A 25,982-nucleotide genomic window follows, 5' to 3' on the forward strand; every position below is an offset into this window, starting at 1 on the left:
TTTGGGAATTACCTTGGAGAAATACGCTAGTACGCGTTAACTGTGACTTTAAAAGTATATTAGATAATACACCCAGTTTCATCATGGGATGTGATTAACGTTCTTTGGTGGTGTTTTGTGGTTGAGATCGTTTGTTTGGTTCCCACAGTTGAGCTGTAGATTCGTATTGCACATAACATTGTTGCTGAAAAAGGACTTCAACGAAGACAGAAATATACAGTCCGTTTAAAAAAGAAAGGGATACACACTTTAACAGGTGGTATTTGTGAACATTCTTCGAAGTTGGATCAAATGGTAGTATGTCATAATGTAGTGAATCAAAATAGCTGGAGCACTATTGTCGTTAAGAAGTATAAGAGTATTTAAAATTGTATTTCAAGCTTAAGTTCCGACTTTGGAAGCAACCTCCAACACGATTAACAGTTACATGTCTTGGTGAAAAGTTAGAATTACATCGAACCGTTCATAGAATTTTCGTTTGTTAAAGTCTATATATAATACTTTAGTGCCGGCCATTTTGATTCTCTGTTCGTTTTGTGATCTAAGTTACGACATCTGTTGAGAAAGAACTATATTTACTAAACATTGTTAGCATCATTTCGATCCAAGAGCTCCCTCTTGGATAAGCGGTTAACGTACACACTTTTGGAATAGAAGATCCAGGTTCGATTTCCGGCAAAAGTTCATGTACTTCGGATCCCACGTTAAGCTGTAGGTCCGCGTCTCATATAGCCTTTACTGCTGAAAGGGAAGCTAAACTCAAAATCAGCTCAGCACAACTCATTTCGATCCAACTTCGAAAAAAGTACTATATAATGATATACCCTCCAGGGCCTCATATATACCTAGGTAATATAATATGACATATTTCGCATGTTTAAAACAGTGAATCAGTAAGTGTCCATGTCACGCTGGACACAGTATCTGTTAGAAGTACCCTGGTTTCCTCTTCACCTTAATTTCGTTGTGTTGGTTAGCCTGCATGCCATAGCGTAGTACTTAAAACAAAACAGTGTAATTTAATTTGAGAAACACGTGTGGATAAGTACGTAATTTGCCTATGGAAATACATTGTGCATCATTGTAGTGTTCGCGTTCTACATTTCGAAAACCCATAATCTTCGATAAGTTTAATAAACTAAGAATTTACATGTCAGAGTTGGTATCAACGAAGGAGGAAGGATTGATATTATTCTTTCAATGCAGAGTTTCTATAATGTATGCATGTATGAGAAATAGCCTTAATGTGTATTCGGTAAATGTGTATGAAAATAAATCAGCCATTTTATCTTGATAACACCTAGAAACTTTTTATATCTTTATTTAAAAAAAATGATCGTTTAGTATAGCTAGAAGCTTTATTAAAACGCGTTAAAAACGTTACAAAAAAAAGAGCGTATTTTGAACTGGAACTGTTCTATTTGACAAGTTTAAAATAACTATAAAATAATTTATTATTTACTATTATGCAAATTTTTCCCAGATAAAAACTAAGAGATACTTTGTAAATCCTTTGTGTAACAATAATAATATTAAAACATGGTAAATATTTTATTGTAAATAGATGGCAATACAGAAAAAAAAAAAAACAATAATTTCAGCTTATTTCTTACAGAACAAAAGCATTTTATACAATTGTTTCACTAAGACCGTCATACCGCTATTCCAAATTTGCATGTTGAAAACTTAATATTTGCATAATTTTTATGGGATACTTATGACTTCCCATCTTAACAAATATATGGTTCATAATTAAATTATGAACTAGAGGAAAAAGAAAAAAATAATAGGCAGTATATGTAAGCCTATCTTTTGCCACAATGTTTATATGTGAAATGAAATTTTTGTGATCTTGCAGGCGATTACGCACTGGCGGAGCCCGACTCCCTACCAGAGGAGGGGCGAACCCTCCTTCCTGGACATTACAACTGGTTAGGGTGGGGGAATCAAGGTACTTTCTTTAAACACATTATTTACTTTTTTTTTTAAATTTTAAATTTCAAACGCATTTCAATTCTGCTTATTTATTTATATATATATAAAAAAGGCATACATAATATATCATGCTTTTTAAAAAGCTTTTGGCTATACGGAAATATATATATTTCTTTCGTACAAATTTTAAATGTGTGTAATAATGAACAAATTAGTCTTATCTGTGTGTGTTCTACGAATAAGGGCATATCCATTTTGCTTTCCTGAATTTTTTTTTGCTTGCTTTGTGTTCTTATAGTGTACATGCTGTTCTCCAAATGCTGCTGATACAGTATGAACACTTTCTTCTTTAATGATTGTTTTGCTTCAAACATGTTTTCTGCGACTTCTCTTTCATGACACCAATTCTTGTAGTTAAGATGTGAATTTACAGGAGTGCTTTCCTTTGACAGTTTTTTAAGTGTCAGGCCTATATTACAGAACTAACTTGATTCATGCAGAGTAGACACTTCTTTATAGTCTACCCTCTTACACTATACTTAACTGATAAGGGACTATTCCGATTTAGTGAATTCAATTTGCTGAAAATGATTGCTAGCACTGGACTCAGCACTAAAAGAAACAGAGAAAAAGAGGGTATTTAGTGGCAGACCGTATACAGAGTGGGAAATAAATGAGGGCAAAGTGCGAAGATAGAAAATGTCTAGAAATGCCTTGTTAATTTTGAAACTAGTAGAGGGATTGAGGTCAAATGTTGGATATGAGAAATGCATGTAGAGCTCCATTGAATAGGTGTAATGTGAACAGTGTTTTAACTGCCAATTGTATATAACTGGATGTGAGAAGAGTCACCAGTGTTACAACCTGCTGCACATTTTGTCGGAGGGGGTCATTAATATATCAGAACCCTGAATGGTACAGATATATTTGTGCACGGTACCACGCCAACATTCATCCAGTGAAACTACTACTCATTCCGTTACACGTTGTAAACATTCTTCTTGATGTTCCAAAATTCGATTCTCTTTCTACCCCTCGTGCATACTACGTGCTCATGGACTGTACTTACAGGGTCACTAGTTCCTCATTCACGTCACTTTACGACAGTATTGATACACTGCCATAGCGTGGAACACCCCCTGTTACAGAAATCTGAAACTGTATTGGCCACTATTGAATTCAATAGACGGTGTGTGTCAAGAGCTATATGTCACATTGCTCCTTTCCCGTATATTCTTCGTGCGCGAAGTCCAACATGGCGGCTTTTCTGATGTTCCCCATGCTTCACATCACGCCTATTCAGTGGAGCTGTACATGCATTCCTCATATCCAACATTTGACCTCAATATCTCTACTCGTTTCAAAATTAACATGTATTTTGAGACCTTCGCACTTTGCCCTCATTTATCTCCCACCCTGTATACAGGTCTGCCACTAAACACCCTTTTTTTTCTGTTTCTTTTGCTGAATCCAGCGCTAGCAATCATTTTCAGCAATTGAATTCACCAAATCGGAATGGTCTCTTGTGAGATAAGTTCACGGTTTTAGATTCATGAGAATTCTGCCTTCACAACTTAATTTGTGTTTAAAAGGTAACAAAGAAGAGTAATAAATAGATAGTAATCTATCTCTATATCTTGTAACAAATTTATTGTTAATCCGTGTACATGATATTGGACCTCGCTGAGTTCTCTTTCAACACCTGCTATGCTTCTGAACCTAATTTACTTAAATTTTTGATATGGAGCAATAACGTCAACAATGTATCAGTTTCATAATCATAGCAGGTGTAGATAAAGAACCCAGCACGGTTCAATATGATGCATTGTAACAATAACATTTATAAATACGTATATATTGATACGGACAATAGTCCGTATCGTATGATACCAGTTTTCTTTATGGCCAAACCTGAACATTTAACTTAAGTTTTGTGGCCATACATGTATAAACATGTTTTTCTGTACAGTTCTGATATAATACGAAAAGTCTAAATTATAAAGAAGGAATTTTGTGAAAAATAAAAAAGATAAATGCACAAAATCTTCTGAAAATACATCAGTTTAAATATATTTTATCTTCAGTGTTATTATTGAACATTCAGTGAGTAAACTACGTTTCAATTAGTTCCAAAAATTTTGAAATAACAACCTAGGGCTAATATTATAGAGGTTTATTTATTTGCCTGTTTTGCATACAAATAAGTGTGTTCTCGAGTACGCATACAGTTACGCATATTATATAATATACTATAGAATATATGATAACCATGGCTTTTATAAACATAATTAACAACATATTCATAACTTAATTAACAAAAGACATTTATACATTGTATTCAAAAAACTCATTTACCGAGTAATAACACTTTATCAACTAAGAACTTATAAGATCAGACTTAAATATAGAATATAATTTATTTTGCTTTAGAAAGTCAGGTAACTTATTGAAAATTTTTGTGCAGTTAATATATACGCTTTTTTGAAAGAAAGAAAAAAAAAAACAAGAAATTTTTTGGGGAATAACATGCAAATTATTAACGTATCGATTATTGTAATTGTGGACTAACTGTTTTCAATAAACAGATGTTTACTACTTACGGTAAACAAGATAATTTTATATAGATACACACAAGATAATGGTAATATTTTTTGTCCTCGAAAGATGGGCTTGCAAGAAGTATTTGGTGACAATCCAAACACAACCCGTAGTCCTTTCTTTTGTAAGGAAAACGTGCTAATACATTCAGTAGAAAAACCTCCAAAAAGTAATACCGTAATTTATTAAAGAATGGAATTTTGCATGGTACCCTGAAACTAAAGCCTGTGTTGTGATACTTCCTCTTAGTCTGCGGAGGCCGAAACAAATACTACTTAATTTTTTGTTGAATTGAGAAACATTCTTATTCCAAGTTAGTTTCGAACTAATGGTGACACCAAGAAATTTAGTTGAAATAGAAAAGTCGATTTTTTTGCTATTTACCATTACATAAGGGATAAATTTATTTTGAAGAGGATAATAAAACTTTAGCAGTGAAGTTTTATCATTGTTTAAAACTAATTTATTGGTACTTAACCAGTTACTTAATCGAGAAAATGCGGTGTTTAGATTATATTCAATATCATGTCGTAAGTTACCTGTAATAATAATATTGGTGTCATCAGCAAATAAAACACATTTATTAGATAACATTTCTTTCATATAAGAGCGAGCAGTGGACCAAGCACTGATCCTTGAGGTACACCAGTTAGTATTTAACCTCTATAGGAACTACACTTTTCATTCGTAATTTGAAATATTTGATACTTTTTCTTTTTTAAGTAAGACTCGATCTATTTAGTGGCAGTTCCTCTTATACCATAAAAGCATATTTTTTTTCAATAAGAGATCATGATTTACAATGTCAAATGCTTTAGTAAGATCAACAAAGAGTCGAACTGCCCATTTTTTATTAGTTATCGCGTGCATAACAATACTGAGAAAATCAAAAATTGCAGAATCAGTAGATTTACCGGTTAAAAACACATGTTATTATAATGATATTGATTATTGGAATGTAAGTAATTCCTTAACCTATTTGACATTACTGTTTAAAAAGTTTTTGAAAATACAGACAGACCGAGATAGGGCGATTATTCTTAGTATTGTAACAACTACTTTTTTTGAACAAGGGAATCACTTTTGCCACTTATATCGGCTGTGGGAAAAATACCTGATACTAGGGAAAAATTTATTATATGAGTCAAGTAGGGAGCAATTGTCAAAGTAGATTACTTTATAATAGTGGACGGTACTTCGTCAAGACCTGAAGAAGTGCTATTTCTCATGTTTCTTATAATTGCTAATATTTTATCGTAATTATAGTTATTGGGGTAAGAAATATACATTTCGGATAAGAAGGTATATTTGAAGAACTACTTGTGGGATAGAGCACCAAGAGCTACCGGAGAAGAAGTTAGAAAATAATTATTAAATTTATTTGCAATTTCAGCAGGGTTAGTAAATCTTTTATTGTCGAAAATGACGCGATTCTAATTAGCAATATCACCTTTATTTGTCTGTACCGACTGCTGGATAATATTCCACATAATTTTAATTTTATTTCTAGAATTTTATTATTTTTGAAATATGCATTAGTTTTGCTGTCTTAATACCTTTCTTATATGTTTGTTTATACTTTTTAACGTAATTTCTGAATTCATTAGAAATATTAGTATCATTAAGCAATTTAGCATACTTTATTAAATTTCGTTTGGAGTTGCGTATACCATTTGTGTATTGTGTATTTGTCTATTTTGTAGTTCTTCCTACGTTCTGAGTATTTTTTTTTTTTAACAGTTACTCCCTTTCATGTAAGCACAGGAGGAACTCTGTAATCAGATATTTTGTGTATTTGAAAAAAAAAAAAAGAAAGAAAGAAAGAAAGGAAAAAACTGCGATTGGTAACAAACAGCAGTTTCTTTCCGTCTCACCTGTCGAGTTAGTTACGTTACTATAACGTTACTATAAGTTCTAACAACAATGAGTAGTTATATACCTAGTACAATAATTTAAATACGCTTTATTCCTCCCGACCATTACAAGGAACCGACACCAACCAGGTCGATTTTTATTTTATATTACAGTAAGGTTTATAGTCCGAGTATTCAGCTGAAAGGGTGAATGCTGAAGATGAAATAAAGTTCGTTCCTATATAATCAGTCCATTCATATATTAGAACGAGGGGAAATTATGAAATAACCTTACCGCAGAATGTGACATGGAGCAGTGACCAGTGATGAAAATTTTTCGGGAAATCCTGAAACGGAAAATTTTCCAACTCATAAAGATATACTCAACTTATTTCTACATAGTTGTTTAGCCATGAAATTTATTTGTAATAAATATTGTCTGAAAAAAGTTTCATGAAGTGAAAATCCAACGATTCTTCATTTCTGCAAAAATGTTTCAAAAACTTCAATGTATTCTTCCCTCAGAATTACCTTTGATTTCACAAAATCATATTTCGTCAGTTTAATACGTGTAAGATGAAGTTTTCTCACAGCTTTAAACACAACAAAATCGAATCATTTCTTCTTATTTTCTGTTTCAAAAATAATCTTCATAAAGAACTTTTATGTAGTTCCTTCATTACATAGGCAATCCTATAAGGGAAGAAATAGTGGAATAATAATTGATAAATTTGCAAAGGTTTCTTTTCACTTTCTTGTTAGATTTTAACAATGGGATGGGATATTTGTACTCTAGATCTCGATTTATAATTTGTTGCTGTCTAACTTTCTTCTACAGGAATTCAATTTTATATCTTAATGTGCAGTTAAATATAGAGGAAAATTTTCCACCTAACATCGCTATAACATAATATTCAAAACTGTCCGGCATGTGAAAAGTTTTTCCACTTGTTTCCACATCGTAATGAAAATTTTCCGATCCATGAAAATTCCTTTTACTTGTTTCTACAGAGCAATAAAAGTTTCCGATTCGTAAACAGTTGTTTTACTTTTTGGTTCAAAATGATGGAAATTTTCCGACTCATAAAAGTTTTTTCAATTTTTCCATACACGACAGAAAATTTTTCAATTCATGAAAAATTGTTTCACTTGTTCCTACATAGTACTGAAAATTTTCTGAGTCATGAAAATTTTCAGATTCTTTAAACTATCTTTCACTTTTTAACATTTCTATACACGAATTCAATCAATTTTATGGTTAATGAAGAATTATTACTTGAACACCATCTCCCTACATGTAGTGTTTACATATGAACTAACCTTCCATTTGCATATTTCAGAATTTTTTAATTCTTTACCATTTTTGAGAAAAAAGTTTATATATATATATATATATATATATATATATATATATATATATATATATATATATATATATATATAAATATAATATAATATAATATAATATCGGGGTTCTAAAAATGGCGCTCACGGCCCCAAGAGAGCGCTATTCTAGTCAAAATTTTACTACCTGTGAGTTTCAAAACTTCTTACTACTAAAAACTTGCGTTTGCTTTCTTTTATGTTGTTTTATTTGTTCGTTTGATTGTAATAACATGGGATTTACTAATGACTTATTTTGTGTATCAGGAAAGTACAGTCTTTCTGCATGTGTTCATTAAACTTAGACTGGTGTTTGTTTGTTTGCTTTTTTTCTTTACTAAATGGAGAATTTATAGTTAAGTCTTTCTTTACATTTCAGCTTTGTCCAGTCTTACAAATTCGACAGCAGGTATGTGTACGTGTCATTTTTCAGTTTTTTCTTAGATTTAAGCTAATTTTACGTGTCTTAATGCATGTTGAATCTCGCTTTCCACTTACGAAGCGCATCCAATAAGTTCGTGTTATCTATGCTATATGGGCGTGCAAACAGTTCTTATGATAATCGGAGAACCCGACCGACGCGATGCCAGAGGTATGATGATATAGAAATGTACATTTCAATACATAAATCCTCGTGCATTTATTTTGAAAAATTTTCAATAGCTTTTCGGAGCCTGTGTACATTATAAAATGGTCCAGTTTTATTATGGCTGCTGGCGGAAACTTTGCTTTAGATATGCTGTAACCTATAGCATCCTACGTGAGAACACGAAATATTTTACTTTTAACAAACTGAAAGCATCTTACCAATGTATTTGTAATGTTCACTAGCTGACACAACGCATCATTCACATATGAACATGAATCTCCTTGCCATTCCTCACAACATCTGTACATGTCCTTTTACAGACAGAAGTGAAAGAAGTGTTGATAAAAATTGGCAACGGGTACCATAAAGGACAGATTTTTTTCAATATCGTATCATTTGCAAGATTTGAGCTACTTTCGATTGGAGTTTCTAATTCATGTATGATCAGTGTTTCCTTTCTTCTTGCATGCAGTATGTAATAAGCAAATACATTAAACATACAATCAATTATAATGTCAGTGATATCTGGTGTTCATTGGGCAATACACTCCAAACAATAAAGATTCATCTTAGATTGGAGAAATGGTTTTACTTCGTTTTTCATTGTCACTTGGTCATGAAACAAACGCCGGAGAGATACTAACGCCGTATACAAATGTGTGGTATTGGAATGTATAAGTCGTAGGATGTTTTTTCTTTTTAAATGACAACACCCAGTGTACCCCTAAATATGTAATAAAGAAATAACAGCCATGCTATTTTTAATATTCAATTAGAAATGAACAATCTTCTTCACAAAATTTGCAATCGATCAGTGAAAACGGCATCTTTCTAGAGTTTGTGATTTTCGAGAACTCACTGTCGAAAGGATTGGAGGCAAACACAAACTTTGCTCGACCACAGACATATAAACCTAGCATTTTAATATATAGATGATCAAATCTCTCGTTAATACATCGTTTTATAAGGTTAGTTGGCTATACATACGTTAAATTGTATTTTGTGACCAGCGTAATAAAGAGCTATTGCAGTAATATAAACCGCGTTTACTTTTCTCATTTTTCTGCTCCTGCGTGATTTCAGACTCGATTGGCTGTGGGAGTCACAAGAATTGTTAACATCGACCCAATCGTTAGGCAGTGGAGTAGCTATGACTCTTTTGCGATCCATGGTACGTTTTCATATCATAATGCAGTGTTGTCCTTAACCGCTTATTTAGGTCCTATATCAAGCATTTAAGCCGTTTTTTTTTATTGGTCAAGTCAAGCATGCACCATAGAACACCCCCAGATGTGATTTGGAACCAGATGGTCAACTTGGTGGCGCCAGATGGAGGCGAGGAAGTGCGTGATATCATTTTTTTTTTCTAGTGGCAATTTTCAGAAATTTTTCTTGCCCTTAGGTTTCAAGATACCATATTGAAAATTTTACATACTCATTGTGTGCACCTCTAACCATTTATCAGGTTTTTTGAGATTTCGACGTCAACCCGAGCCCGGGTCCGAGGGGCTGAAAGTTTTCAAAAAGCGGATTTTTTTTTCCGGAAAATTTCGCGCAGTTTCCCTAATTTTCCGTTTCTAGTGTTGTATGTAATTACGTATTTTATCAGTGATCTTGAGATTCCTACGCCAACTCAAGCCTAGTCCAGAAAGGCGCAAAATGTTAAAAAAAAAAAAGTTATTTTTGAAAAATCTCGGTTTTCTCCGATTTTCCCGTTCCAGATCTTTGATACGAACAAGCAAGTGGTGCCGTTGGAAATGTTGCTCGATTGTGAAAACGAGGTATGAACTGTGATTCTACGATAAATAGCAATGAAGCAGTACCTGCTTGACTGAAAATCTAAAATTTACTTCGAAAAGCCAAGATCATAAAATGGTTAATAGGTATGGTCAAGAAAGACAAATAATGGAACCAGGGATTCGAATGTGATAGCTTCACAGGCTCTTTCGTAGACTAAAAAGGACACAGTTCGTTTGTTTGTTTGTTTTCTCATTATTTTGTTCGTCATCCAGAAGATTGATGTAGTATTAAACTGGGACGGTATGTTCAACTACTTTTTTTTTTTTTTTTTTTTTTTTTTTACATTAAATGATGGAAATACTTTTGGGAAAAAATGGAACAGGGGAAAATCATGCAACGCTCAAAATGATATTTTAGTCTTTAAAGGTGCTCCTTAACAAATCTATATTTTCCGAGATACAGTGAAGATGTTGATAAATCATTGGAACATATTTGACGCTTGTAAGAACGAATTCTGGACATAGTAACGATACGAATATATTGGATACGCCTCGTAAATATGTAAATATAATGTTCATGTATATATGTGTTTGTGTGTGTGTGTGGTGTCTTGGGTGAATTAGCGAGTGAATGTTTTAAGTGTTGCAAATTGAATGTGTGGCATTTTCAATCAGGTGCAAACTTTTTTTTTTGGGGTCAGATATACGTCATAGTGATTACGTTAAGGTTAATTGTCTGTGTATAATGTTTGTTTACGTTAAGTATGTGACCAAAATGTTTGTAATTTGTAGTTTAAGGGCTAGGGAATTCATCCAGTGTCTTAATCGTTGCTTTTTTGTTTCTGAAAAATTAGTTCGTTACATCCTACGGTTAGGATGATCTCATATCTGCTCAGCTTTTTCATTGTATGATTAACTAAGTGAAGCCTCCTTCATTGAGTTGGGAATAGGTTTTTTGATCCCTTTAGGACAACTAAGTGAAGCACCCCTTCTTGGAGTGGGGAAATAGGTTTATTGAAAGTACTTGAACCCCTTTCGCCCTTAGGATAACTAAGTGAAACGCCCCTTTTCGAGTGGGAAATAGGTTTTTTGAACGTACTTGAACCCCTTCCTCCTTCAGAATATGCATTATGATGAAAGTGCACATTATAAAAATCCATAATGTCACGGCCTTTCCACCCCATCCTTCACCCCTATGCTCGTGGGGACTGAAATTGAACATACTGAAAATAATACAAAATTTACCGTTTTTCTTTTGCGTGTTTTTCATAAGTGATAGAAGATAATGAAATACAACTTACCACAATCATACATAATGATATTTTACAACAGAAAATGTAAACACGAAGAGTTTTCAGTGTTGCCATTCATAGAAATTACAGTGTTTCCCTCAAAATCTAAGTTAAGGTAGGAACTAGAGGAATGAACTCAACTGCATTTGATTACATATTATGTTATTTTGGTATTCTGTGAACTACTTTTAAATAATAGTTGTATTTTGTTTGTAATAAGCTAAGTAGTTTTAACATTCAGATATTAAAGTTAAATAATAATATTATTTAAAAAGTAATTCACAGGATACCAAAGCAACATGATACGTAATCAAATGCAGCTGAGTTCGTTCCTTTAGTCGCTGGCTTAACTTAGATTTTGGGAGAAACACTGTAATTTCTATGGATGGCAACACCTGAAAATTCTTCATGTTCACATTTTCTGTTGTAGAATAAAATTATGTATGATTGTGGTAAGTTGTATTTCATTATCTCCTTTCACTTAGAAAAACAAGCAAAAGAAAAATGGCAAATTTTGTATTATTTTTACTATGTCAGTTTCTTGACATCAGGAGTGTCATTATATATTTTACAGACCTCAAAACCATGAATTAATTGCTATCATCGATTGTTTTCGATTATTTTTGTATTATACTTCCTTTCATTCCCACCACTCACCCCCATGTCTAAAGGGACTGAACTTAAACGGTATTGTGTCACAATTCGTCTCAGCGACCTCAAAGAGAGCGGATTGGACACTTTATATATATGTAGTTTTCGATTGATATTACATGTCGCCAGTCCCCCCTCCCATTATGTCGAAAATTGTCAATGTAATATCGTAAAATTCGTGAAAGGGCTAAAGTTAATCATGCCAAGCATAATTATGGGTTCAGTAATTATTGCCTGATGCGATCAAACAGAAACTCACATTCACTTTTCGTAATAGGTTTGTAGTCTACAATAATTGCGAGGAATATTATTACTATCTTGCTTTAATTTAATTTATCATCATTCTTTTCGTACATAATGGTTTAGTTTATATTATCCTTTTTCGTACTTTATGGTTTGGTGTAGTTTAGTTTATATTATCTTTCTCGTACGTAATGGTCTAGTTTAGTTTATTATCCTTTTCGTACATATTGGTTTAGTTTATCATCACCCTTTCCGTACAAATTGGTTTATTTTAGTTTACTACGTACCATCCTTTTCGTACATAATGGTTTAGTTTAGTTTATATTATGTCATTTAATAATGACATAAGACCAAGTACATACACGTGAGAAATATTGATATATGTAATCGCGAACCATAGAATAAGGAGTAACAGTAATAATAATAATAATAATATAAAAACAAATTCCAGACAATACCAAAATACCCGCATGTACTTACATGTAAAAATACATTATCAATCTCATGCGCTCCCAAAGTTGAAAAACTGTAGAAGTTATTTCGGTGTATATAAAAGATTACCTTAATAATCATACATACAAATTGTCACCTTTCGGTTTTATCAGCATTGTCGACAATATTTGGAAAAAAATTCTACAAGTAGTAGACCATGAAGGCATTTTTATAACTTAATATCGGTTTCACAAACGATAATCGACGGATTGTTGTATTAGCACAATATTGATGATAGCAGTGATCAATAAACAGTGCACCTTAGATCTGTTTTGTTGACTTATTCAAGGCATTTGACACACTAGATCGTGAACCAACTATGCTAATGGAATTGCATAAATATTGTTTATAAGGAATTGCTCGTAGTTAAGTGAAATCTCTCATAGATAAATAACAAATAGTTCGAGTAACCGGAATGATAAATTCATCGTTACAATAAAGAAACTAAATATGGTGTTCCGCAAGGTTTTGTGTTTGGACCACGTTTCTTGAGTAAATAATCTTTCAAGTACCCTCTATCCATTCAGATGACCTGTTGTAGATAAAATTAGTGAAAGCAGCGAATTCATTCTAAACATTGGCTATAACAATTCAACTGTTTGATTCAGTACCAACAAATTCATTATAAACAAGAACAAAACAAAGCTTGAATTATAAAATTTAACTCAACATGTTAAATCACCATTAAATTCGTCTGCATTCGTAAATAATCAAACTATAGAGTAAGGCAGATATTAAATTTAATGGTCTAACTATTGGTAGTGATCTTTATTGGAATTAAATTTCAAACTAAGTATAAAATTACATCTTTTGGAGTCACTACTTGCTTCATCAGAAGGAAGACAAACCAAGTTAGGTTTCAGTTTGAAAATCTTCAAATCCATCTTTAAAATGTAATATTTTACTTCAATCCTTCCTTTCTATATATACACAAAATGAAATCATCTCTGTATACAAAAGTTTCTTGTTCACAGTCACCAGAAAAAATATATTTTTAAATACAAATACAGGGTGTATCAAAAGTCCGGGAACATAGGCCGATTTCGTTATGAGCAAAGATATGAAAAAATATGGAGAGAGAGGTTGAAAATAGGTCATTTTCAATGTAAGATGGTGGGAAAAAAACACTTGTTTGGTCTCCTGATAAGACCCTATGTCAAATTAAAAATAATAATAATAATAAAAGTTTGCACTTTAAAATCTTTGGATTTTTGTCCCACGGTTATGACCTTTAGGCTAAGGGAGACGACGATTAAAGCAAGTGAATGATGGAATAATTGGTGGAATAAGAAAGTGGGAGAAAACGGGAGTACCCTGAGAAAACCCTTAAGCACAAAGTTTGCACTTCAGCACGCTTTTCCAATGAAATGTAAGAGTACAGAGAAGTGACACGGGAAATGTGGATATTGTTATGTTAGGGAACCTGAACAATTCTCAAATCCGTTTCTCAACAATGCAGTGTTGTTAGTATGGTGGAAACCAAGGAAACGGCCTGCTAGATTGGCAACCTAGCTTTCTTTCATGTAACATAGGCGTCTTACCAGTGTGGAGCCCAAAGAGCTAGTGCAATTGGAAAGAAAATTATACCATTTTAGATTAAAAAGCATCAATTTACAAAACTTTTCTTGTCTTTCCATTTTTTCCTGTCTTGGCCCATAACTGGTTGGCCTATGGCCCCGAACTTTAGGTACACCCAATATAGTTACTCTCCTCGGCAAGCCAATAACATTCACGTTAAGTTCTAAACTTGCTTATTCTTCAGCAAATAGTATGTTCAATGTACATCATCAGTATTTCCCTCTTACTTACCTAAGCAAGACTGAAAAATACTGTACTGAAATGCAGACCAAAACTGTTCAAATATATCAAAGTAAAAACTAACAAAAATAATGAGGAAAATGAATTAACATTTTGAGCTCAGAAGAATAACCTAAATACGAATAAACTCACTTAGGTTGTTGCATATTGAGACTTCTAGGAACATATTACATTAATACAATATTTAAACACTAAATAAAATAAACAAAAACACAAAGTGCGAAACTTTCATACAAACAAAAATACCTTCTATTTATTAATGTTTTCTTCTTTTTCTCTTTTCTTTTTTCTTTTCCTCTTGTCTCTTATTTCTTCCCTTTTCTATATTTTCTTTTTCTCTACTTTCTTTTCTCTTTTGCTTTTTCTTGCTTTCTTTTTCTTTCTTTCCTTTTCTCAAATGTGAGAAATTTACTAATACAGTTTTCCTTAAATGTGGATTTCAATGCGTTATGTAGATACCTTTATCTTTCGTGATCGAATTAATCTTTTGTTACATGCGAGAACATGAAATTGGGATTATACTGTATTGCATTTGAACTGAAGTAGGGAACGCATTACTAATTGAATATAAAGGACATATTTCAAATATAAAATAATGCTGACCTGGATGTGTTCCTTCAAATTCTCGTCGATATTTCAGACAAAATAATCGATTGCCTTTCATCGGGATGGTTTTTGGTTTAAATTGAGATAGATGTTAGATTTAATTTTAAAACTTTGACCAAACTGGGTACAAACTTGTTCTAGCAACAATGATTTTTTTCAAGAAGATATCTTATTTAACCGCATACAGTTTCTAATGTGATGAATGATATGGACGAAGAAAAATTAAAAAAAAAAAAAAAAAAAAAAAAAAAATAACGAAATGAAATTAAATGAAATCTTTGAGTTTTACGTCCCACGGTTATGCCGATTAGGCTAAAGAAGACGGTGATGATGACTAATGAATGAAATGGTGGAATGAAGAAAGTGGGAGGAAACGGGAGAGCCCTGAGAAAACCCACGCACGCGGTGTTTGTCCACCACAAAGTTCACTTGGCGGGGGCTGGGATCGAACCCGGGACCCCAAACACCAGAGGTGAACTCTCTACCACTGAGCCACCGCGGCCCCTAAAAAGAAAAAAAAAACAAAGAAGTTACAATAATGTCCATAAGTCTGTTAAAGTTAACCTGTAAATAAATACATACATTCTAGTATTTGATTCTTTGCCATTGAAATACATACTGTAGTTTATGATGAGCCGATTATTTTGCCTGAAATATAGATGAAAACTTGAAGAAAAATTAATAATAAGCATATATCCAGAGCAGTATTATTTCATACTAGTTTTAAAATCTTCTGACACAGGAGCGTCATTTCAGATTTTACTTGGAGGGGGGGCAAAACCCCTTGATATAAGTAGAATTTCGCGTTTTTTACTCATTTACTACTACTCTATTGATAAAATCTATATAAAACTCACTCAGGGGGGCAAATGCCCTTCCCTGCCCCCCTAAATGACGCCCCCTGTTCTGACACGTCTGTTAGAGACAGGTTGACGCAGCGCACTGCCCGTGCGCTTGTCGCTACGATGGACGTAGTTCACCCGGTTGTTAACAGATGACGTTGGAGCGGCTCAGACCTATAAACAGTGTTCGAATTAACGGGAGGAAGGCAGGAAAACCTCTCTCTCGTGAAAGATTATTCCCGGTTCATATCATAGAAATAACATAACATCCTTTCCTGGGATAAATATTTTTCTCTTGTGTATAAACTAGGGATGGCCAGAACCGGTTCCTAGCGGAACCGGTTTTCGGGCCTGAACGGATCCGGTTCTAGAAGATCCGGTTCCGGAACCGGTTTATCGATCCAGGTCTAGAACCGGTTCTTCGCATCCAGGTCTGGAACCGGTTCTTCGGAACCAGGTATACAACCGGTTCTTCGGAACCAGGTCTATAACCGGTTCTTCGGATCCAGGTCTAGAACCGGTTCTTCGGATCCAGGTCTAGAACCGGATCGAGAACTGGTTCTGAAAACCGGATCTCCAAGAACCGGTTTCGCTGGAACCGAAACTTTGTGACCATCCCTACGCTAAACCCGAGCTGCTGGCAGGCTGTGAACAGTATGCTAGATGAAATGGTGGAAGCGACAGGCAGGCGCCCAGGCGGCGGCAGCTTGTCTCATTTGGCTAAATAAACTGGGTAACTGGCAAACTCATTGGCTAAACGGGCAAACTGGCCAACTCATTTGGCTAAACACCCACTGGTGGACCAAAATTTTTTTTCTGGTGGCACAAGCAGGTCTGGGCGGGGAAGGCACAAGCGCATGGTCCTCTTTGCATTTTTTCTTGAAGATGAACTTTGTGCCTCCTTTACGGGTCTTTGGGGGTTTTCGGATCCAGGTCCGGAACCGGTTCCAGAACCGGTTCTGAAAACGGATCTCTGAGAACCGAACTTTGTGGCCATCCCTAGTATATACACCGACATTATACAATCATCGTCGTCTCGTCTGGAAGATTAATTTGAACACTGCCTACAAAGGCCTGTTACACCAACTGATGTTCTCTAGTATTATTTCATGCAAAAATGCATTACCTTATACTACTCTGTTTGACACAAGACTACAAGAAAACCTCTCCGTGATCACCTCCCTCCCCCCCCCCCTTTGTAAAAAGTTTCGGAAGAAAAATGTAATTTCTTGTGTTTCATGTCCGTTAATAGCAGAAAGATAAAATTAAACTTACTGGTGTGTGATAATTCACGAACACTAGTTGGTAATGTTATGTAAATTCATTTTTTTAAAAAAAGTGTGTTACTTGAAGCATTTAGATTATACATATTTAGCCCATCATCTCTGTACTGGGTTTTCTCGAAGATAATTCATGGGTAAAGAGAATACTATAATTGTCAGATGATGTTGCAGTTGGCTAGGTTCATGGTTTTTGTATTCTCATACTGAAGTAACGCTGGTATTGGTCCATTTGATTTTTTTTTTCCATCCAGATGTGATGTCTTCTTCTGAGTCTCTAATTTTCGTCTATTATAGCTTGGAATTCGTTACAAATAGTAGAGACTGTTACATGTATATGTAGGTCTTTTTTTTGTTTTTGTATTAGAATTCTACAGCTGTAGCAATAGAAATATTTACTTTCTTTTTGTTACTTGTGAATAAATGTAACTGTTACATGTGCCACGGGCGCCCATCAATGAGAAACTTTTTTTTTAACATTCTTGCACAGTGGTCAGTTTTTTTTTCTTTTTTTTTTCCTTATTGGGTTGGTCATTTGGAAGCTTGTTTTTGGTCAGCGCCAATATATCTCCCACATGCGAACCTCAATCTGAACCATGTAGGTTCCCGCTTGGAATCTATTCTGATTTCCTCCACTAAAGTTAGACTATTTATTTAGCCACGAAGTTACGTTGAGAATAGTTTTCAGTCCCACTCACTCCTAACTACTCAACCTCCTCTGCGCTCTTTAATGATGAAGTATGGGCGCCCTTGACTTGTGTACATAAATGCAATGTGTTTCTTTTTCTTCATGTGTTAGAGCAAGGTAACTTGTAGCTGATCCAGTGTACAGTTAATGAATGCATCTAACTGCTCTTTTTTTTTTTTTTTTTTTTCTATCTCAACTTGCTTTCAGCTCTTCTAAGCAAGGCTGCTGTAACAGGTGAGGTTATGAATCTCAAGAAACCTCATCATTTTTTGTTTACTTTTGATATTTTCTTCCTACTCATTTGTTTGAGAGTGTGTGTTTTTGTTACGTGACAATTCCTAACACACATTCACTCTACTTTTTTCTGTTTGGTTTTGAAGTAGCAGTATCCTTTCAATTGCATGCTTGATTATTATTTTTAGTAACTTTGAAATGTTTTAAGTTCCCGTAATGGTATGTGTAATAAAAATTAGACCTAAACCATTAGTACGATGACTGGCATAGCGTATACCATTTTGCGTTAAATTGCGAAGAATTAAAGTATTGTACGAGATAAATCAGAGAAATGGATTAAAATATTTATAGTTTTGAAAGAAATTAAAACTTGTAGAAACGATGTGTTTTTTCACGTATGTAGAGTAGATTTTAGCGTGTATTGTACTGCTCTTGCTTTGAGGTTTGCGAATTTGTTTTTTTCTTCCATACTGGAGAGGAATACAATTTTATGTCATTCCATTTCTGGTAAAGGAAGCTATTTCTACTAGATCAGAAAATGTTCTACTCATAAAATACATAATGTAAATATTTTCTTGAACTAATCATCGTATACGTGTGCCTTATTTACTAATTGCTGAAAGTTTCAATGGGAACTCCCATCTTCTTCAACGGCGTTTCCTTAAAGCACCTACAGCAATCTCTTTAAATTACAGGGCATAGAAGTATCAAAACGAAAAGGTTTGACTTCGTAAAAACCTTCTGAACTTTGATAGTACCCCTAAAAAATTTTTATCAGTGCAATTTTTGTAAAAATTTTGGTAATTATTATATAATAGACATATACCAAGATAAATCCAAGTGAATATTTGCAATCATGCGTCAGTTTAGTTTTTTATTGTTGTTATTTTCTTTAATTGTTACGTTATGTAAGTTTTTCTATTACTTTTCTGCGAAGATAGGAGAGAAGAAAGTATTGCGAAAAAAAATCGAATCCGAGATTTCAGGTGATTTACACGTTTCATGGCCTCTACATGCCGAAAAAGTTATTTTTCAAAATATGTTCATCCATTCGTTCTCCCTTATGTAAACACGCTAACTCGCCTAAGGACCATACCGTGCAATATCTCCACACTCATTTTGGGGAGCAGTGCCGTACCGTGGAAAATCAGCGCCCGGGGCGACAGTATACGACGACGCCCCCGTATATATGAGTGAGGTCGACGGACCAGCCGCGAAGAGCTACCATGGTTGGCGGGAAGCGTACGAAAATTTTCGTAAAAATAATGCTTTTCCTTGATTTTGAGTACTGTTCATTACTTTTTTCCTTCCATTTTATATAAATGTGCACATGCATTTTCCTAACATGAGTAAAATTATAAGACAACTTCCAAAAGCAGGTAGAGGATTTAAGTATGTACTAGTAGTATTCCAAGTAATTTTTCCTCTTTTTTTTTCCTTTTCTTTTTTCCTCCCGAATCCTCCCCCCACGGCACGGCACTGATCGCGAGGGGAATGAATTTCTTTCCTACCCTCCAAAAATAAGGGTAGTTTACGGAAGGGTAAAATAAAAATTGCTGTTCGAAATTCTAGAAAACTGCTGGAATAGTTCTGTTTATATTTGAAATATCAGTATAACCGTGTACTGTAGAGTAAGGCATTTTTCTGGTTAAAAAAAAAAAAAAAAATCTACAAGGAATAATTCACTCTTGGAGCCGTCTCCTCTGGGCAATTTTCTTTTTTTTAAAAAAAAAAAAAACTTTGGCGATTTTATTTGTATTTTGATAAATAAATATTTTATTAATTACCTGTCACCTGAAAAAATTACGTTTGTAGATTTTTTTTTTTTTTTTTGGGGGGGGGGGTGAGTAATTTCGAACAATTTTTTTCAAAAATTATTTACACGATTTCGTTCATATTTCTCAGGGACGGTCTTCTCAAGGGGAGGGGGACTCGACAATTTTGTTCGTATTTCATAACATTTCATTAATATTATAATATCGTGTAAATCATTTCTTACGAAGATGCCCAAAAGTGGTAATTAATTTACTTTTGAGGATAAGTTTTTTTTTTCATACATTCGTTCTCAAAATCACTCAGACGGTTTTTCACAAATAAATATTTTAGTAATACTGTTATCATATTTCGTAAATCACTTCTATGAACAAGAAATATTTTAGTCTTATGGATGAGTTTTTTTTTTTTACAATTTTCTCAAATATGACATATGATTTTGATATTTTATATAGAAATATTTCATTAGTAACCACAATATATGGCATAAGTAATTTCTTATAAAAAGATCCAGAAGAGGTAGTTCACTTTTAGAAACGAGTATTCTTCGGGCAAAATTTTCCGAGGATGCCTTATTTATGTATTTATTTCACAAGAAAATGTTTCACGAATAACTCCTACGTACAGTAGCGTACGCAGGAATTTATTTCGGGGGGTCCAAACTCAATATGGGGTACATTATATTAAAATTACTAAAATTGCCCCTAAAATTAGGCTAAATTTATACAAAAGTCGAAATTTCGGGGGGGGGGGTACGGACCCCCAGGACCCACCCCTTGCCTACGTCCCTGCCTACGCATCATGATTTGATTTAAGCAATTGGAGCGATAGAGTTTAGTGCAGACGCCCGTACCTTTTACTAAATCCGAGAACAGCTACAGGTGTGCACAACGATATGTTACTGTTCGCAGAGAGAATATTTTTTCCCCTCAAGATAGAGAAATAATAATAAATGAAAATTATCTGTTTTAACTACTTTCGATCACTGATGAATTAAATTCCTAAATCTTTCCCGTTGTTATTTATTAAAAACATACAAAATCACTTTTGTTTGTTTTGATATTTTCTTTGTTTGTTTGTTTGTTTGTTAGTGTGTTTTGTTGTGATGGTAACGTATGACATATATCTACTTAGATTATTCTTGTCTTGCTTTGAATTGGCTCTACTCTTTAAAATGCATGATTTTTTAGCTAATAATTTAAAATTTTCTCTAAGGTTCCTCCCTCGGTAAATGCCGAGCAATGATCACAAATATGTAGTGTGTCCCCTTTTTTAAACTTATATCCCCCCCCCCCTTCCTGAAAAGTTTGCTGTTTGACTATGCTCTTGGTTCATCAAAATAAATATAACTTTAAAAACTTTAAGAACTGGTTTTTAGGTCTTAAGTTAGAATAAAATTTGAGTATTCTTGTGTAAAATTGAGATTTATTTCGTTGCTTAGTTTGGGTTTTCGTATTGTTTGAACATGCGTGTGAGAACATATTGAATATATATATATATATATATATATATATATATATATAATATGTGTGTGTGTGTGGGTGCATTATTAGATTTCTTTTCATATGTTTATTATGCGTCAGCTGATTGCATGCATAGCAAGATTTATTAAAGTTTGGTCAAAAAATATTTTTGCCGTGTCGTTCAGAACAGTTTGTATATATATATATATATGTGTGTGTGTGTGTGTGTAGGGGGGGGGGTGTAAAATTTATTTCTAAGTTTCATACATGGTACATTGGATTAATAAAACACCCTGACCAAGGCACTAAATATATTAGAAACATTTGTGTAACTTTCGATTCTGTATCATCAACTTCAGACAAGTTTCGTAACGTGATGAAAGCGATGATACATTACCAAAAATTACACAAGTTCTCTTTTTTTTTATGTATTAATTGTTTTAGTGTGTTTTACAGTGCCGTGCCGTGGAAGGGGAAGTGCGCCAAGGTAAAGCGGACGCAAAATTCGGGACAAAAAGAAAAAAGGAAAGAAAAAAGAGAGGAAAAATTACTTGGAATATTTTAGATCAACAGCAGTATTTTTCAATCTAATATTTAATTTGACAACATATCAATACAAATTAGTATGTATTTAACTCCTCGTGCTTTAGAAAGTGGTCCTACAATGTTACTCATGTTAGGAAAATGCATGTGCATATATATATAAAATGGAAGGAAAAAAGTAGTAAAAAGTGTTCAAAATGAAGGAAAAAGCAGGGTTTATTTTTGAACATTCTTACGCTTCGCGGCTGGTCTGTCGACCTCACTCAGGCGCCGTCGTATATTCTCGCCCCGGGCGCTGAGTTTCCATGGCACGACACTGGTGTTTCATTAAACAACAGTTAAAATAAAAAGTAATCGAATATCTGCGAAAAGATTATTACACAAGAAGTGTAGCCATGACAGGAACAATTAGGCTTGGTGCTGACGTCCCTCTAAATCAGTCACTCACGCAAGAAATGTAAACTTTCATAAAATACCATAACGAAATGCCGTACAGTTGTTCTTTATCATTATACATATATATATATATATATATATATATATATATATATATATATATATATATATAGTTTACAAAGTGAGTATAAGTGTATACATTTAAATCTTGTACACAATATGGTGTTAGATATGTAACTTAATAAGTTTTCCATTATTGTAATTTATATGTAAGATACGTCAGGTGAATGTAACATATTATAACGTTATCGATTTTAGTGTTATTAGCTAGAACATTTTTATAACCTAATACTGCTATTGATTATAAACTTGAGAGATATTCTTCTATCGAATAGAAACAATACTGAAGTAGACGCTCCATGAAAACCTGGTGCTTTTTTTTTCTATAGAGGCAGAAAATGTGCTACAAATATTTATATAAAAAAAAAAAATATTTGCTGCATTAAGAAATGGTCTGTTCTTGTAAATTTGAGGATTTTTGCGTGAATCTTCGACGCTTGTCTACTATACAAGTGAAAGTCTGAGTTTTACCAGAAGTTGCTCGTATCTATCGTTATATACGTATATATGAGAGATACTTCCCGTACAAATTTTATGACTTCACACGTATAAGGGCAGGTAACATGTAATATTGTAAGATCTTTATTATTTACGAACATAATTCCAGATACAGCTGAAGGCCAATCTACACTGGACATAATAATAATAATAATAATAATAATAATAATACTATGTATGTATGTTATAATAAGAAAGTTTGACAATATCTGACTAAATTTTATCTACTAAAATGACGTCGTAGTGCAGTTATATGGTGCTCCAGAATTAAATAAATCTTCAGTTGTATGTGACAATTCGTTGTATAACTTAGGAAGCCTGTAGAACAGAAAACGTTGAACTATTGACAGACTAGGTCGTACTATATGAAAAGATGTGTTACGTGGATATCTAGATTTACAAAAAGTTTGTTTGTAAAAAAAGTGGAGCTCAGTAGATCTCCAGAAAATAAGTAGTATATTCGAGTGAAAAAAAAAAAAAAATCCAAAGTAAGTTTTAAGCAGAACACGTGAACTCTCATTATTTCTCATAAGCTTTAACATTACAAGATTTGGCCAGCTTACTAGGTAACTTTCAAACGTGGGTCTTCCAATGTAGTATATCTTAATTCTTCCAGTCTCTTAAGTAGTAGATAATTCCTCTACTGCGTACTACGTTCGAGCACATATCGATCTCGTTTGTCTTCAACTTAACAGCTTCTGCATTCATTCACAAATTGGGTAAGTGATATTGCGCTCCGACCTCAGTGACGTTATAAGGTTCTGTGTCGATTACAAAATACATTTACCACGAAGGTTACAAGCAAGTTCTAAAATGCATCTGTTATTTGTTTTTGCAGGGTCCATAGCACCGCAGACTTCAACCAATAACTCGTTAGGTGGCGTGGGAGGAGTTAGTCCTGTGACAAGTATGGGTCTCGGAGCTCTGTCCAACAATGCTCTGAACACCATGGCTTCCATGACTGGGATAAATGGACTCGGATCATCAACAGGGATTGCGGCGAACGGTGGAAGTTTGGATGCCTTCACATCAGCTTATTCAGGAATTCAGCAGTACACAGGTGAGTGGATTTCAGAACACTAGATAACCTTGTATTTTTTTTTCAGTTAAGATGATGTTTAATTGTAATATGAATTCATTAATTTATTTGTGTATTGGATTGATGAAATCATTTAAGCGTGCAGGTTTACTCTAGGCCCACCACAAGAAAATTGCTATTAAGTTGAATCTATTTACTAATTAAATCTATAAGGTACATACTGTGTAAGTACAATGGATCTACCTTTGTACCACGTTGTTATTTTCTTACTAATGAATCAATTTGGTCAACTCTGTGACCGTTCTTGATACCCCATCCGACTATTTCCTGGAACCTGCTTCCTCTACATAATTTATATTAGTGTTATGTCCTCTAAAATGAAAAATGATACCGCAGAATATTCTGAAAACAAACATTGTAGTTCTTTTCCATGTGTTCAAATTTAACCCTTTTAGGATTTGTGGTAACTTTTGTTACCATAACGTACTGTTGTCTTTGACGCTTATTTAGATCGTATGACAGGCATTTAAGCCGGTCTTTTTATTGGTCAACTTGGCGGCGCCAAGTGGGGACGGAGGGGCGTGACGTTTTTTTTTCTTAAGGCAAAAAAATTTCACACCCTGAGTTTTCAAGAATCAGATTGCAATTTCGCATACGGATTGTGTGGACCTTTGAGTATTTCTCAGTTCTTTTTGAGATCCCTACGTTAAACCTGGGCCCGAGGGGCGCAAGTATTCCGAGGGGTAAATTTTTCACAAAAAAATCAGTTTTTCCCGTATTTCTCGGTTCAGGTGTATGATACGGACATGCGAGTGGTACCGTTGGAAAGGGCTCGTTATACTGAAGAAAATGGCATTTGAATCATGACCCCAGGCCAAATAGTAATGGTGCAGTAAATTTTTGTGTATATATATATATATATATATATATATATATATATATATATATATATATATATATATATAAATAGGTTACTTTAGATTTTCAATTTTTCTCTGCCCTTTGTTTTCAAGACACGCATTGTGTACCTAACTACGTATTTTTCAAGAGATTTTCAGAACCCTACGTGAACCCGGGCCAGAGAGGCGCAAGAATTTTTTCTTTTCGAAAAAACTCCCAGTTTTCCCCGATTTTCCCGTTTCTGGTGTATAATAAGGGCAAGCAAGTGGTATTGTTGCAAAAAATGTTCTATTAAAAAAAAAAGTATGAACCACGATCCTACGATAACTAGTAAGGAAACAGTAGCTGTTTGACTGAAAATCTAAAATATCAAGTGTTGTAATCCCGATTCAAGTGTAAGTAATACATGAACAATTTTATCAATTTGTTGAGTAGTTGCCCAATAGGAAGCAATATTCTCTGTATAGGGGATTTCAATATTTCTGAAATAACTGGTTGTGATTTTTGATTTCTTATCAACAACAAACTGTAAAAAAATTATACGATAATAACTCGTATAACTTTATGTCCATATATAATTTAGCGTCATTCAATAATGTTCATAACAGTAATGGCCGAACTCTAGATTTAGTATTACCAAATATTGATAAGGTTCTCGTTGAAAGAGACTGTCCTCTTATTACTAAAGAAGACTGGCACCATCCAGCAATAAGTGTCTCTCTCCCATTAAACTTTACAAAGAAAGAAAACATAGAACCTAAAGTATTTGGTTTCAATTTTAGGAAAGAAAATTTCAAAAAAAATTATACGTTGAACTACACAAAATAAACTGGGGCTGTTTTTCGCAAACAAATGATATCAATAGTGTTCTATCCAACTTTTACAACATGATTAATGATGTATTTAGCATGTGTATTCCCCGTAAGAAACATGTGAATGCAAATTATCCGAGCTGGTTCACTTATAGTATAATTAAAAAAATAAAATCCAAATCATATCATTATCAA

At 33.7% G+C, this 25,982-nt stretch overlaps 1 protein-coding gene across 37 annotated transcripts in view; it reads left to right on the forward strand.

Moving 5' to 3' along the window:
• The window catches only part of LOC145685718 (CUGBP Elav-like family member 1-A), a 925,590-nt gene that overhangs the window by 865,357 nt on the left and 34,251 nt on the right, over nucleotides 1-25,982 (forward strand). For 8 of the 37 annotated variants that reach the window (XR_014131470.1, XM_081758172.1, XM_081758190.1 and 5 more), the window contains 4 exons: nucleotides 1,859-1,951; nucleotides 8,149-8,184; nucleotides 18,217-18,243; nucleotides 23,875-24,096. Coding sequence is in view for 36 of the 37 variants with exons in the window: in XM_081758172.1 (XP_081614298.1) it covers nucleotides 1,859-1,951; nucleotides 8,149-8,184; nucleotides 18,217-18,243; nucleotides 23,875-24,096 (378 nt within the window). In the remaining variant the exon portion in view is untranslated. The remainder of the gene's footprint in view (nucleotides 1-1,858; nucleotides 1,952-8,148; nucleotides 8,185-18,216; nucleotides 18,244-23,874; nucleotides 24,097-25,982) is intronic. The other 29 variants (XM_081758183.1, XM_081758194.1, XM_081758205.1 and 26 more) reach the window with 9 other exon arrangements.

This window comes from Thermobia domestica, chromosome 5, assembly GCF_964235325.1.
Source record: "Thermobia domestica chromosome 5, izTheDome1.hap1.1, whole genome shotgun sequence".
NCBI classification, from domain to species: domain Eukaryota; kingdom Metazoa; phylum Arthropoda; class Insecta; order Zygentoma; family Lepismatidae; genus Thermobia; species Thermobia domestica.